Source organism: Saimiri boliviensis, chromosome 9 (genome assembly GCF_048565385.1).
Source record: "Saimiri boliviensis isolate mSaiBol1 chromosome 9, mSaiBol1.pri, whole genome shotgun sequence".
Classification (NCBI taxonomy): Eukaryota; Metazoa; Chordata; class Mammalia; order Primates; family Cebidae; genus Saimiri; species Saimiri boliviensis.
In genome coordinates, this window is record NC_133457.1 from 62,919,740 (window position 1) to 62,936,132 (window position 16,393).

At 46.9% G+C, this 16,393-nt stretch overlaps 1 protein-coding gene across 2 annotated transcripts in view; it reads left to right on the forward strand.

Annotated features, from left to right (window-relative positions):
• The window catches only part of ITGA9 (integrin subunit alpha 9), a 372,517-nt gene that overhangs the window by 229,192 nt on the left and 126,932 nt on the right, over window positions 1-16,393 (forward strand). For both annotated transcript variants that reach the window (XM_074406027.1, XM_039462008.2), the window contains exon 18: window positions 6,250-6,400. In XM_074406027.1, coding sequence (XP_074262128.1) covers window positions 6,250-6,400 — 151 coding nt within the window. The remainder of the gene's footprint in view (window positions 1-6,249; window positions 6,401-16,393) is intronic.

Below are 16,393 nucleotides of genomic sequence, written 5' to 3' on the forward strand. Positions count from 1 at the left end.
GTGGCCACTCTGTTTTACATTCCTACTAACAGTACACAAGGGTTCCAGTTTCTCCACATTCTTCTGGTTTTTTTTTTTTTTTATAATTGCCATCCTAATAGGCATGAACTGGGAAAAAGTAGTTTTAAAAAAGTAACAGATGGGTAAATGACTAGGAGAAATAAGGGAAGGAAGGAGTAAAGGGTGGACGAAAAGACGGATGGACAGACTTGGCTGCCCTGCATTATTATCCTGGTCATTGTTGTCAAATATGGCTGTGGTTGGTAGATACAATACCAATAGTAATAATGATGGTGTCATAAGTTTTTTAATGCAAATACAGTTGGATGTATTTGATTAACACTTGCACTAGCCTTTACTCAGGCCAGATTTATGATAGCAGCAAAAGAAAAGGTCATGGATTTTATGTCTAAGACTTAAGGAAAATCTAAATGATCCAACAGAAAATTATTAAGCATCATCCAAAAAATCATCTGGATAGAAGGGGAAATTTTTGCTTTAGTAGCCTTAGTGATTCGGCATATGTGGTTGATACGGAAATGTATTGCATTTTCCTCACCAAGGAACTTTGAATGGTAATCCTAATGTACAGTGATAAGGGCAGAGAACAAGTTCTACAGAGATTTTCTGGCTTGGCGCAGCTGCCAAGATGTCATCAGTAACGTCTGCCATTGAGAGTAGTGAATGAATTGGTGCTAACCTTACATACAAACCCAATAACACAGTTAAAAAAAAACCGCAGCTGCTACAAGACGTACTTGGGTACAAAATTTTAGTAACAAATGAGCAATAAGTTTCCAACAGTCTCTGTATGTGCTGTAGGATAAGCTTTATAGAAACAGTACAGTTTGTATCTTATGTTGACTATTAATGATTTTCATGTAAAAGCACAGCAAAGCGGCCCATGTACACAGTAATATCCAGTTAAAAGACTGCACAAGCAAATTAAAATTAATGGGGAAATTTCTCAGGGAATAACATTTTTTGAAGATTAGAAACACTGTTCTTCAATAAATTAGCACCCATGGAATGCTCAGCACAAAAACTCTGTGCCTGATTGTTTTAATCTTTCAGCAGGACTGTCAGAGAGGTTGGTCTTTGTGGAGTCCTGTTTCTTTCAGATGTTAGTAAACTCTCTTGCCAAAGCCCTCCCTGACTGAGATGTAGTTGACGTTAGAACCATGTCTGGGCCAGCCTTCATACCAAAGGAGGCGTGCTGCTAGTTGCAGGTCAGATCCTGCATAGCTGGGCGACCTCAGTTGGGTGGGTTCCCCTCTCTGGGGCTCAGCTTCTTCATCTGTAAAATGTGAAGGGGGAGCTGATGATCTGTCATGGGGATGTATGTCATGGATGTTCGTTCAACAAGTGTTCACTGAACACCTGCTGGAAGGGACCACTCTCTCTGACAGTCCTGCTGAAAAATGAAAACAGTCAGGCAAAGGGTTTTTATGCTGAGTGTTCCACGGTGCGTAGTTGTTGAAGAACAGTCTTTCTGATCTTCAAGGAATTTTATTCCCTGAGAAATTTTGTGCCAGGCACAACTCTGTCACTAGGAGTTCAATGATAAGCAAAGCCAGAGAAGGGTCCCTGCCCCTGTGGTTTAGATTCTTAACCAAATAGCCCCACAAACAAAAGTGTAATCACAAGTTGAATAAGTACCATGAAGGATTGATGTAGCACATGTGGGTGGGGGGTGCTCATAATGGGAGGATTTATTTCACCCAGGCAGGGAGATCAGGAAAGACCCCCTGGGGACATGATAGTCAGGGGGCTGCAGAATGTGGGTTATGGTGGAGAGGAATGAGCTTTGAAGGCATAGGAGATGCTGGGTTCTTACACAGCACAGCACCTTCTCTGTCTGCATCTCAGTTTCCTCCTATCTCTAATACGGGCCTAATATCAAGACCCTTTCACAGTGTTGTGAGGTTTCAGAAAGATGACATATTTGACAGCACCAACCATCATGCTGGTAAATCACATTTTCATTTCATTTCTAAAAATAAGTTTGGAAGCAGAGATGTACTGTTTTAGTCGAAGTTCGTTTTTGGTGTTTTTTTTTTTTTAGCTTTGGAGAAAGAACGAAATCCCAGCTTTGAGGCTCCTCTAAAAACAATCTGAGTACACATTCTGCCCTGAAAGTTGCCTGGCTTCCCTTAATCACGGAGCTGTGTTTGAATCAGTTGACTTTGAAATCCCAGGAATGACTTTGCTGTGAGATCAAGTGACAGAGGCCCAAGGTTTGGGGATTGGCCAAAGTTTAGATGTCCCTGGCCTGACCCCTTACCTTTTACATACAGGGACAGGAGGCTGATCGCATGAACAGCTAAACTGGAATGAAGAGGCAGTCACTCCTCCGTGGTCCTGGGCTTATCTACACTGTCTGTCTGCCTAATATTCCACGGAATCCTTGGACACTGTCTGATGTCAGGGCTAGTTGTGAATGCCCGACCAGTTCCTTCTCAAGATAAAGCTAGGTTAGCACGCTCTCATAACTCAAGCCTGAGGTTTATTCTTTTAATCTTACAAAAGCAAACAAAAGGACAGAAATAGCCTATCAACTGGTTAGGATTAAAATGGCCAACAATAATAAATAATTGCCACAATAGCTTGAGATCAGGGCCTTAATTTATTGGAGGCCATTCAAGAATTTGCAACTCTTAATTTTTCACATCTTGTTTGAATCCTCAGAGCCCTTGCTTCCAAAGCAAGGCCATCATGTTTCTCATTGCACATGTTGTTATTGTTGATGTGCCAGACATGCAGGAGAGTGAGGTCCTCTCTTCACGGATGAGTAATGATGAATCCACCCCCAAGAAATTAGTATTTCAAAGTATTTTGGCCTGCTGAGATTTCGAATAGTTCTCTTCTTTTGCATGGTGTATAAGCTGTATTAATGGTCGCAAACAACAAAAACATATGCAGGCTAATTTGAGCAGAAAAGGAATTTATTAAAAGGATATGGGGTGGTTCCGAGCATAGGCAAGAAGTCTGGGGAACAAACACAGGCGGGAAGCAGAGGAGGCAAGGCTTAGCCCAGGGTGCCACCTCTGGGCTCTCCACTCCTCTGTAGCTACTTCAGATGATCCCTGGGGGCTCTGTGCAGCCTCAAATTCTGTAGTCCTGGGTGGGAGCATCTGTTACCACATCACTGCCACTTGCTCACCCCGGGATCACAGGTACCCACACCCTAGTGATCAAGAAGAGGGGAAAGAGAGGGTCTGCCCCTTTCTGCTGAGGTGCCCTTCCCAGCTATCTTGAGATTCCTCCAAAACTTGAGGATGTCAGGATAATGAGTGGCCAAAAATAACAACTATTCATTATACAAATTGTTATGTCCTTAATTTCGTCTTCCATTAACTGTCCGATTAAAACTGGCCACTGACATGGATTTATTTTGTTGAAAGATCACATCACATAATCTTCAGTCTTTCATCCATCTTCATCCTCTTTGTCATCAGCCTCGGCCTTATCACTGTCCTTGTCCTCAGCCCATTCACTTACCCCTCTCCTGGAACCCCATTTCCTTCCATCTGCTCACCCCTCAAACATTTACCCTCTTTCTCCTCCAACTCCCAGTCTTTGACCCTACTTCTATTTCACTGCAAAATGGAGGCAGGCACAGAGGAGTTCCCGCATACTTCTACCACCCATCTACCAATGCATCTTCAGCTCACCTCCAGACAACTGAGACAGCTCACCTCCAGACAGCCGAGACAGCTCACCTCCAGACAGCCGAGACAGCTCACCTGCAGCTAGCCAAGGCAGCTCACCTCCAGACAGCCAAGACGGCTCACCTGCAGACAGCCGAGACGGCTCATCTCCAGACAGCCGAGACAGCTCATCTCCAGACAGCCAAGACAGCTCACCTCTAGCCAGCCGAGACAGCTCACCTGCAGACAGCCAAGACAGCTCACCTGCAGACAGCCGAGACAGCCAAGACAGCTCACCTGCAGACAACCGAGACAGCCAAGACAGCTCACCTCCAGACAGCCGAGACAGCTCACCTCCAGACAGCCAAGACGGCTCACCTCCAGACAGCAGCCAGCCGAGACGGCTCACCTCCAGACAGCAGCCAGCCGAGACGGCTCACCTCCAGACAGCAGCCAGCCGAGACAGCTCACCTGCAGACAGTCAAGATGGCTCACCTCCAGACAGCCAAGGTGGCTCACCTGCAGACAGCCGAGGTGGCTCACCTGCAGACAGCCGAGGTGGCTCACCTCCAGACAGCCAAGAATCGTTAATCAGATCTCAGCAACTGTCCCCTGTCATATTTTCCTTAATTGTTCCTTCTCTGATGGATCATTCCCATTAGCATGCAAATATGCTATGATGATTCCCATCTTAATAAAACATGTCAAAAAACTCGCAAGAGCCCACTTCCCCCACCAGCTGCCAGCCTACTTCTGTGTTCCCCTTTAGAGAAAAACTCCTCCAAATAGTTGTCTTTCCCATTGCTTCCATTTGTTCTCCCACTACATCTCAGAAATTCTCTCCAGTCAGGCTTTCCTCCTATCACTCCACTTCAGCAGTTCTTATCCAGGTCACCAGTGACCTCCAGAAGGCTGATTCCAACCATCAGTTTTGGTTCTTCCCATTGTTCTGACAGTTGAACAAAGTTGATCCTTCCTTTCTTGAGACTGTCCTTCTCCCTTTGGAGTCTTTCTCTATTTGCATGCTAACGGAAATGATCCGTTTGAGAAGGAACAGTTAGTGAAGATATGACAGGGACAATTGCTGGGGTCTGATGAATGGCTAGATGGGCTGTTCCGGGCTGGCTGGAGGCGAGCTGAAGATGCACTGGTAGACAGGTGGTAGAAATGCGGTCTGTGACCATGTGGATGCCCTCTCTCTGTTTTCCACGCTTTTCCAGTCTTCTTGGCTGACCCCTCATCTTAACTCCTAAATGTGAGTCCTCATCTCTGTCTACGCTCATATCCTAGTGATCGTATCTAGTTTGTCCCAAATATATCTCTAGCCCAGACCCTTCCTTCAACTCCGGAATCATGCATCTACCTGCGTCAGTACTTCCTTTAAGTCCAATAGGCGTTTGGTTTTTCTCTGCTGGACCTATTGACCCACTCTTTCCCATCTCAATAAATGACAGCTTTTCTCTTCTAGTTATTGAATCCAAAATCCTTGGCGCAGTCCTTGCCTCCTCCTTTCCTAACACCCTTCATCCAATCCATGAGAAAAATCTGTTGGCATGGCCTTTGAAATGTGTCCAGAGTATGACCTCTTCTCACCCCCACAGCTGCTACCACCCTGGCCTTCACGTTCATCTTCTCACACCTGGATTGTCATAAGAGCCTCGTAACCAGGTCCCCTGCTCCTCTCCTGGCCACTTCACAGACCGTTCACATCAAAGTCAGTGTCAGCCTCCTTTAAATATGAACGTCAAGTCATGCTGCTCCTCTGCTCAGAGCCCTGCAGGGGCTTCTCAGGGTCAAACCAAGGTCCTGTGCTGGCCCACAAGGCCCTGTGGGGTCTGCTGCCCCCAGTCCCTCGGCCCCTCTGAGCACATTCCTTCCTGCTCTCTTCCTCACTGCTCTCCAGCCACACTGGCCTCCTTGCTGATATCTGCTTGTGCCAGGCACACACCCACCTCAGGGACTTCTTTGCGAGTCCCCAGATATCTGTGTTTCTTGCTTCCCTTCATTCTTTGGGTTTGTACTGAGAGGTCACCTCATCGCTACCCTGATCACTTTACTGTAAATTGCACCCCACCTCCCTTGCAAGCCTGGCTGCTTCTAGCCTCCTGACCCTTTGTAAGTTTTCTCTACAGCTCTTATCACAATGTGACACACATATTTGCTTCTTTCTGTGTGTGTGTTTTCTGTCTCCCTGAAGTTGCGAGGACTCTCTTTTTCTTTGCTACCCCTTCCCTAGCACATAGAGTAGTGGCTGGCATGTGGAAGGCACTCAAAAATAACCAAATGAATTAATGTCCAAATGAATCCCACGAATAGGTTATTAAATGCCTTATCGTTTTTGAAGTTTGATGTAAAAGATTTCATGTGGGCCTCTAAACAGTCTGGTGAGTTAGGCAAGGTAAAACCCTGTGTTTTAGATGAGGAAGCTGAGGCCCATAGAGTGAACTGATTGCCCAGGGACACGTGGCTGATCAGTGGGGCTCCTGGAACTTGTAGTTCTGATCACAGTTGCTGCCCTGCACCTTCAGCTACCCCTTGTGCCTCATGGTATGTTAGTGTAGGCCTCAGGGCATTCATTGCTGTTTATTTTTTCTTACAGTATGGATGAGAAAACCCTATATCTAGCTTTGGGGGCTGTGAAGAACATCTCCCTAAACATCTCTATCTCCAACCTCGGGGATGACGCCTATGACACCAATGTGTCCTTCAACGTTTCCCGGGAGCTCTTCTTCATTAACATGTGGCAGAAGGTAAGGAGGGCATCCCTGTGAAGAGCGGTCATTCCATCCTGTGCACTTTCCGACTTTCATCATAGGCTGGAGTATGCAATGATCCTACAAGCGCTAATCCTTTCTGTGGACTATCATTTCAAATGATTAGAACTTTTTTCCTGGACTTAGAAAATATGTTGGTATGGCCAAAGAAGCCGCCGTAAATACTCACACATTGCCAGAGAAGTGTCTGTATTTACACAGTCTCCCATCCCTTCTCTCGTCGAATCTTCTCCCTATGGTTTTACGTCCAGCCCCTTCTTGGAGATGGTACAGTCATTGTCTGCAGAATACACATGTTCTAGAGAATCCCACTGTTAGGCCTGTAGTTTGAAGGTAAGGTGCAGATCACTGCTTGTTGTGCTGGTTATCATGGATGGAGTATTTGATGTTTCCACTAGAGGGTCACTGCTTTGCCCTATGCTTTGGCATATTCATTTATTTATTCTTTTTGTTTGTTTGTTTGTTTGTTTTTGAGACAGGGTCTTGCTCTGTCACCAGGTTGAAGTGCAGCGGCATGATTTTGGCTCACTGCAACCTCCACCTCCTGAGTTCAAGTGATCCTCCCACCTCAGCCTTCCGAGTAGCTGGGAGTATAGGTGTGCACCTGGCTAATTTTTGTATTTTTTTGGTAGATAGGGTTCTGCCATATTGGTTAGGCTGATCTCGAAATCCTGATCTCAAGCCTGTCTGAGCCTCCCAGAGTGCTGGGATTACAGCACTTTGTGAGCTACTGCGCCTGGCCTTCCTGACATATTAGAGGGAATTGAGGTAGTTAAATTATTTCCACAAATTTGAATGATTTTTTTAGAGTAAATTAATTTGAATGAAGTGAGGTTTGGAAAACATGACTCCAAGGTCCAGCGCTGCTGCGCTCCCCACCCATAACCGCCCTGGGTGCTCACCTCTCAGGGGTGGTGGAACAGGCTCCCCACAGACAGCAAGGGGGGCAAGTGGACAGAAGTTGACTCCACTCTACCTGGTGTTGCTCTAACTGTTACAACTGTTCAGCTGGCACTGCTTGCAGCTTTTAAATATCTACAGCACTGAACTGGAGTGCCTTGTTCTTTATGTTAAAATAGAACCAAAATCACTTTCTGAGGAAAAGCTTCCCCTGCCCACCAGTGAGCACTGGGCACACACTGGGCAGGTCAGTGGCATTTGTTCAGGCACATACTCTGTGGGCTCCACAGTGTTGACAGGAGTGTGCCAGGCCTGCCCAGCTCAGGGGGCAGCTGAAATACTCAGAGCCACCTACGGTAGAGGCACTCCAAAACTTGCCAAGAAATCATCTCAGATTCCCTGCTGCTTTGTAGCTTTCCGGAGTTCAAGGGTTGAGGGCGGCCACAAAAGCAACCAGGGACTGCAGGAGGAGTGTACTTTCCATCCACTTTCTACACCCGAAAAATTACCCCTGGATTAAGCCCAGTCAAGAGAGAACCACGTTATCTGTTGGGTTCAAGTATCGCTGGCCACACACAGAGTATCTTTTACAGAATCGCATGTGCTGTGATGCCATCTCCCTGTGCAGGTGGGGACGGTGGGCAGGGAGAGGGGGGCTTCCTTGGGGATTTGGCCCGTGGAACTCCTCTCTGCAGTAACTGAAAAGGTGTAGTTGGTGACCAGGTCATTACATTACACAGATTTCTGTCACTCAGGACCCATGTGAGAAATTTCTTTTCAGCCTCAGACTTAGAAATAGCTGTGTTTTGCCTGAGCATTTTGGCTTGTTTTTACCTCGTGACTGAGTAGGCTTCATTCTCTTTATTAGCTGCAAGAAAGTTCAGAGCTGACCCCACGATACAGAACTTAGTCATGTGATTTTATAAACTCAGTGGCCTCTTATATCTTGCTTTGCTCCCACTTTACCATGTTTTTCTTTTTAGCTTTGAGATTGCATAATCTACCATATGGATATATTATGGATTTACCTAACGTTTCCTCTTATTCTGTATTTAGATTATTCCCAGTTTTTATTTTAAGCAAAATTGTGGTGAATGTCTTTTGCAGAGGTTAGTACCAGCAAATGATCGTATCCTTAGCTCTACAACTTTTCAGGGGTTGTGAAGTCACGTTTTTGACCACCTCCTATATGCCAGGGACTTTTTGCATTCGTGTCCCCATCCCTTCCTCACTGCATGAGGCCCAATGTAATATACTGGAGGAGCACTCTCAGAAGGAGAGGGGCGAGGGAGCAGGGGCAGGCAGGGAAAGATCTGGGAGGGGTGTGTTGTCAGGTCAAAGCTAGGCTTTTTCTGATTTATGGGCTGGGAAGAGGTGGGGGAAGCCCTGGAGCATAAATCACTCTGCAGAATTGTCCCCCCTTGAAGCCGTAGGGGACAGCGTCATTTTCTACCCCTGTATTGTCATTGGCCACTGCAGGGATGTGGGGTGGTGAGTAGCCTCCCAAGCATACTGGACAAGGAGGCTCTAGGAAGTCAAAGTTAATGTGCCTGGGAAGGCCACGAGTACAAGCCACTGGCCACTTTAGCTCGCCATGGAAAAAAGTGGGAACACATCATTCTGCTGTCTTTGCCATTAAATTCCGGCAACCTTTGAAACCTTTGGCACGAGGAACCCTAGGTTTCAATTCGGCAGAAACTCGACGAGGTGTCTGGGGCTCTTTGGGATGTGGTGTTAGCTCCAGAATGGTGTTGGAGCACGGAGGCATCTCGTAGCTGCTGTGGAGGCAAGGCCAGCCAGAAAAGCAGATGGGCAAGATGACCCTCAGGGTGGCAGGAAAAGAAAGGGAGAAGAAACAGAAACTCCCCTTCGGGACTCCAGCCACGCTGCGTGGTTATAAACAGGGGATCTAAATGGCCTCACCCAGTCCTGAGCAGGATTCTAACAGCTCCCAGGAGCCAGTGAGGAGCATCAGGAGAGCCCACCCAACCTGTTTAACAACACACAGGCCTAACAGGGTCAACAGGGGCCTGCGAAACAATTCTAGCACATAAACTAAGAAAAGCATGACTAAGATACAGAGGGAATGCATAATTTTTAAAAAGATTATAAAGAAAAAAGTAAATTTTACAGAGCATCTACTTTTGTTCTTAATGAAAGTGAAAAAAAATGAACATAGTGAAAGATCAGATAGTAGAACAATAGACTGTATGAAAATGGAGTGGACTGGGAGGCAAGCAAAGATAAATGTTATGGATGGGGCAAAGAAATGTTTCAGTGAAACCAGGAAATCAGTGGCAGAATTAAATTATGTTATATTCAGGAAAGAGCAGAATCGGTAGAACAGAAAGCTGATTGAATGATGCAGAGGTATTTCTGAGAAGCTCTGAGAATCAGGAGAAAAAGAACAAAGCAATGTGAAAGGATGACAGTGAGGACAATATTGTGGAAGGTGGAAACTGGAGAATGGCAAAGAAATGGTTCCAGAATAATTGGAACAGAAGCCGTTCCTTAGACAGCAAAGGAGGGTCTCCATTTCCTAACAAGGGTACAGCAGACACCAGGAAAAAATATTTAAAACATTTTAATGTCAGTCGGGTGTGGTGGCTCATACTTGTAATCCCAGCACTTTGGGAGGCTGAAGTGGGTGGATCATGAGGTCAAGAGATAGAGACCGTCCTGGCCAACATGGTGAAACCCCATCTCTATTAAAAATACAAAAATTAGCTGGTGTGGTGGTGCCTGCCTGTAGTCCCAACTACTTGGGAGGCTGAGGCAGGAGAATCTCTTGAACCCAGGAGGCGGAGTTTGCAGTGAGCAGAGATCACACCACTGCAGTCCAGCCTGGTAATTTTGAGTCCAGTCTGTCTCAAAATAATAATAGTTATAATAATAATAATGATAATAATGTCTACAAATAGTTTCATGAAATTTTTAATTTTAAAGGTTAACACTTAGCAGAAAGCAAATAAACTAGTTTCTACAGACTTTTCTGTCACATTAATGTCCAAAGTTAGAACAGTATATTCCATTGTGAATTTTAAATTGTGTACACAGCCAACTTGCCCTCCACTGTGAAGTCAAAATAAAGATATCCTCAGATATATGAGACTTCATAGGCTATTACCTCTTCTAGTTTGAATTTCCCCAAAAGCATACCCTGATACAATGATGTAGGTACAGGTAGTTTATTTGGGGTGGGGGCTTCTCAGCAGTGAATTTAGACAGAGAAGAGAGGAAAGACAGGAAAGCTGCATTTATAGGCAGGTTACGGCTGTGGGCACATTGGGCTTGTCTTCCTCAGACCCTCTGAGAGACTGTGTATAACACACTTCAGATCCATTCCCCTCCAGGGTGAGGAAGCTCCTGGAGGACTGATCCCCCCCCCCCCCGGCTCCTGTTATTCATCATGCACAGCCATGAACCCTGGGCATGAACTCTGGCACTTCCAGCCTTCTCTAAGTATGGCCCACACTCCCTGGGGCCAGGAAACAACTCAGGCAGAAAGATGTTGGAAGCCTTTGACCTGGAGGGGTGTGGCTGCAGGTGACCAGGACTCTGGCTGCTTCTGGGGAATGTGAGCGAGGTGCTGGCTGCATCTGCTGTAGTCACCATGAGAGCTTCATGAAAAGTAGTTATCTACCGGTAAGCCACTCAAGAATGCAGAAGTAGTTGAATAAAAAGTGTACCACAGCCACGTAAACATAGAATGAAGCAAAACAATTTTTATGAATACTTAACAAGAGTAAGCAAATGTAAAAAAAAGTATTGCCATGGTAAATGCATAATTTCAAAGCTTAATAAAAATAATCCTGTGATCTCAGTTATACCAGTAACGATTGGAGAAGAAAGTTGACTTTGTGACTCCTCTGCTTCACTTCCTTCAGGAAGCAGTTCAGACTCCCCAGCTCTTCATGAGAGGCCGTCCTGAGCCTGGTCCTACCTGCCTGCCTTCCTCCCCAGACCCTGGCCCACCATGGCCCCACATACTCCAATCAGTCACCACTTAATACCAAAGCTGCCTTTACCCAGGAATCACCCCCACCCCCATTTTTGTTCAATGAACTACTCTGCCCTTAAATCTCAGCTCAGGGACCCCCTGTGCAGGCTTCTCACCTGGCTGCATAGGATCTGTCCACAGGATGGACGGGTGGGTGGGTGGGTGGGTGGCTGAGTGGGTAGATAGGTGGGTAGGTGGATAACCGGCTGGGTGACTGGGTGGGCGAGTGGGTGGATGGTTATATGGATAGGTTGGTGGGATTGCTGACTAGTGGGTAAGTGGGCAGGTGAGTGGATAACAGGTTGGGTGGATGGGTGAGTGAGTGAATGGCTGGCTGGGTGGATGGGTGGGTAGGTGGGTGGATGGCTGACTGGGTGGATGGTTGGGTGGTTATTTATCTTGTCCAAAGTTACAGAGAAACTCAAGGCCCAGGCCTCCAAAGTTACCTACCTTCTCTGTCATCACACAATCAATTACATATTAGCTTCTAGGACTGAATACAGAATACCCCCTGCATGGATTTTTCTATCTTCTTCTAATGCAAGGCCACGTTCATAGATTTATTCTGGATTGTGTTTTCTTTTGAGGGAAGGCTGCTGATAAAAGCATGGGGTATACACGGACCATATACTGGCTTTTTTCTCTCCTAAATAAAACTAACTTGAAAACACATTATAAAAGAGGGTTGAATTTGTTGGTGGCTATTCAGCTGGCTGGCGTGTGCTGTCCAGCCAGAGCTCAGGGTATAATGGCTGCCAGCTGGGTGTCCTGAGGGGCAGGCCCAGTGCGCATGTTGCCTGCTGGGCAAGGAACCAGGAAAGCTTCACTAGAGTGATGATTCTTGGGGTGCCCTGTGGGAGGAGTGAGAGGGAGCTCCCAGGGCAGGCAGGGAAGTGGGGGTGCATGGTCAAAAAGGAGCATAAGGAAGAATAGATAAGCACTGCCTCATACAACCCCAGAGTCGCCATTCACACTGGGTTCCTGGTAGGTGACACCTCCATGAAATATAAGAGTGGTGTCCCTGCAGATGTACAGATGTACAGCTGTGTGGCCCTGGAGTCAAGGTAAAGCCTTGTTTTAATTTCTTGCTATGGAGCCATTTGGTACAAAGGCCTTTGGCTCTTCTTGCTATTGTGGAACAGCCATGGATTTGTTTGGACAGCAGTTACTGGGTCCCTGCCACATGCCAGGGACTGTTCCAGCCACAGGGTGACACAAAGATCTCGTCGCTGTTCCCAGGGAGCTCACAGCCTAGTGGGGGCCAAAGGCGTGTGAGTAAGCAGTTAAAGCACAAGGTGCCAGCTGCTCTACAGAGGTGCTGCAGAGTCGTTTGAAGCATAGATATGACAAGGTGAAGCAAGTCCTTACTACAGTAGCTAGTGCCGTGTTGGACAGAATCCTTGGATAAGTGCTAAGGAAGGAGCTGGTGTCAGTCAGCTGATGCCTACATTGCAGAACTAGGGTGGGTGGGATGCGTCCGTTTCTTTGGCTGGTGAAGGAGGGACCTGGGCTGGAGCAGGAATGAGGGGACAGAAGAGAGCAGAGGAGGAGGGGCAGGAGAGGAGGACCCAGCCGGATGGAAAGGGGCTGCCCATGTTCTGGTAGAACAAAGGGCCGGTAACACATCTGGTGGCAGGGAGATGTCAGGACATTTTAGAAATCTGATGCTTGCTGTTACAGGCCCGTCTCCACTCATAGATTCTCAGAAGTCTCTCCTCCCCACCTCATTCCGTATTGTTTTTAGCCCATTTTGGATTTGTGCACTCATGAATGCCTCATGTGCCCAGGGGTAGGTGGGGGAGAAAAACTCGAAGAAGGGGCTGGAGTCATGTGTACGTCTTCATGGTATTGACTGTTAACGGCTTGCATGGATGCAGACATGGATGTGAAGGGATAAGCTTCAAGCCAGGTGTGTGAGGGCTCCCAGCTGACTTTGGGCTACAAAGAAGATGCAGCCGCTTGCCACAGAGTGATGGAGGAGGCCACGCTGGGAGAGAAGGGGGGAAAATGGGTGCAGGCACCCTGGCCCAACTTTTCCATACAGTGTGAGATGGCATCTTGGTTTGGGTCTCCCAGATGGCAAGGAATTTGGGGAAATTCCTTTGTTTGGGAGATGGAAGAAACAATGGTGGTGGGTGGTGGTGAGGTGATATAGTAGGGAGGTGAAACAGTGGTGGGGAGGTGATATGATACAGGCGGGAGGCAGTGAATGAAAAGTGAGCTGTGAAACCAGCTGCCACAGTGAGCAGTGGGGTTTGTGCTTGCAGGGCAGCTCTAGGAGGAGTGAGGGAGCTGGGAGATTCATGCTCCTTTCCCCAAGAGTCAAGAATTGAGGTTTCCTGGGGCTAGTTGTATTCCCGGTACTTCTGCTCTCTCATGTATATGGCAGGAGAGATCTACGTGGTTTTGTATAAATGCTCTTGGGTACAGAGATGCCCTCAGGATACAGCCGCTGGCAGCTGGAAGTGCACTGCAGCATCCTGGGAGTACAAGGCATGTGGGCAGGGCTCGTCAGCCTCTGCTAGAGAGGCCCGCAGCGTGAGAAGTATCTCTAACCTGAGCACCTCACTTTCTAGGCTCCTAGAAGTTGTAAGCTGGTCTGATAGAGCCTCACCGAGGTTCTCATGCAAGATCTGGTAGCATAAATCTGACAGTGCGCAGGAGTGGGGCGAGGCAAGTGTAGTATGTGGGTGAAGAGGACAGGGTGAGGCAGCAGGAAGCAGTGAAGACAGTGGGAACACAGAAGGTTCCAGCCTCATCCACAGGGCAGCAGGCTCACAGCAGCGCTTAGTGATTGCCAGGTGGGAGTGAGGGCCAGCGCGCCCATACTCTCATTTTCTTATAAAACCCAGAGATCTTATGATTTTGGCAGCTAATTAAAATGTTCTCTGAGCATCATATGAGCCAAACAAAACATGTCCAGTGATCGCATCTAGCCTGTAGGCCACCAGCCTGGCTGTTTTCCGTATGTTCTAGTCCCATTCTCTTGGCTGCTTGTTTATTGCGTGGATCTGTGTTTCTGGTAGAATTTAGTCTGTCTGTAGGCTTACTGTGTTTCATTTCTTCCCTTGGCAGGAGATAAACAATTGAGAATCTGGGCTTCAAGTGTGTGAGTGTCCGGGGAAGGAGAGGAGTGGAGAGGGTCAACTGGAATGTAGTGTCCATGGAATTTTTAGAACTCATGATGTTTTGAAAACTATTCGCTGGCTGGAATATTTGTACTTCACAGTGATTGCAAGAAGTTCAAATTTTAGAAGTTGCCAGAAGTCAAATAACAGGCAGCCAGCGTGGAACAGAGGGAAAGTATAGCTTTAGTGACCCGCAGACGCAGAGTTGAGATTCCAACTCTGTTTCTTATGGCCATTGTGGCCTTGGGTCAAGGGTCTTCTCTCTGGGCCTCAGTTTCTTTCTCTGTGGAGTGGGGATTGTGCCGAGGATTAAATGAGTCCTGTACCGTTATATACAGTCAGTCCCGCTTGTATATGAGGGGTACCTACCGTGGTAGCCCCCACTCTCTCCCACACACGAGCTTAACTTTATAGCTCATTCATTTACCCAGAAGAGATATATTGATCACCTACTTCAGACCAAGATTAAATGGAGGGGGAAGAGGAAAATAAGGTCTGAATATAGAACATAGAAGATATGTCAGGGGTTGACAACTCTTCCTTTTAAACCAAAAATTAGAGTCATTGTCTTAAGGCTGGAGAGAGAGAATGTATGTGTGTGTGTGTGTGTGTGTGTGTGTGTGTGTGCACGTGCGCGCGTGCACGCACGCGCATGCATGTCTACATACAGTAAAAAAGAAATAGAGACAGTGTTCAACTGAACATTTTTTAATTTAATGAGTTGCTCATATTTAAGAAAATTACATGAAAATATGAAGCAGTAAATATAGGTCAGTTCAATAAATGTCCGTGGTAGCTTTCATGACTCCTGGTTTTTAAAAAAATAATGCTTTTTTTTTTTTTTTTTTCATTTACTTACCATTTGCTTAAGTGTTGGAGTTTTTGGTTTAGGGACATTGACTCTTTAAAACCCAAGATATATAATTGTTCAAATATGTGATGCACATAATATGTAATAGCGATGTGTAGAGAATGCAGAGAATACTGCCCTCCAGAAACAATGGCAGGGGGCTAGGTCCTGAGTCTCTCAGACTGGGCAGGGAGGCAGCGGCTGCAAGGGCTAGAGGAATGTGGTTTGGGGTTCAGCCTTTTTCTCAGGTAGGCAGTGATGGGCCATTTGTGGGGTTCAAGTGAGGTCTGGACTGAGAGAGCAGAGAAGGAAGAACAGAGGCTGGAGACCTCTTAGAGGAAGAACGAAGGAACAGCACCGACAGGCCAGGAAGGTAGAGGCTCCGTGTCCGGGCTTCTGGAAGGAAGACAGGTGAGGAAGAGCCCCCACTGCCAACCATGCTGCCGCGCACAGAGCACTGTAAGCCCATGAGCAGTGTGCTTTGTGTCTGGCATCGCTTGGCCGTGAGTCACTGAATTTGGCTGATGAGAGGTGGCGTCGCCTTCTAATCCCCTTGAGAGACCGAGATAGGCGGATAGGCCCTAGGTCCTGAATTCCTCCATGGCAGGGCACTGTGGGAGGGGTGAGGACCTTAGAAGGGAAGCACACTTCTGCCGTTTCTGAGGAGTATAATTTGAGTTCCAAAGTAAACTGGTCTTCCAAGCTGGGATTTGGAGGCAGTAAGGCACCAGGTCAACCTTCAGGGCTTTCAGTGGCTTATTTTTTTTATGATGAAAGGCATCGAGGGCTTGTAAGTTTATTTTCTCATCAAGTGATTCTTCAGTTTGTGTCTGCCTTTACCGCAGAAAGGGCGGTCCCTTTCTCCCAGGAGTGGTTCTGACCTCACGGTTCAGGGCAGTCCACTCGAGATGGCGCCAGGTGAGAAAACAGACACTTGCTAATCTGGGTACTGCAGGAAGAACTTCAGCACTTAGGTGTTTGCATACCTTTTTTTGAGGGAGTGCTTTGGCCTGTTTTTAGACAGAAGGTTCCATGTCGAAACTGGACCTGTGCAGGCGAACGAAGGAAACTGTCTTAGCAGAGCCGGGAAA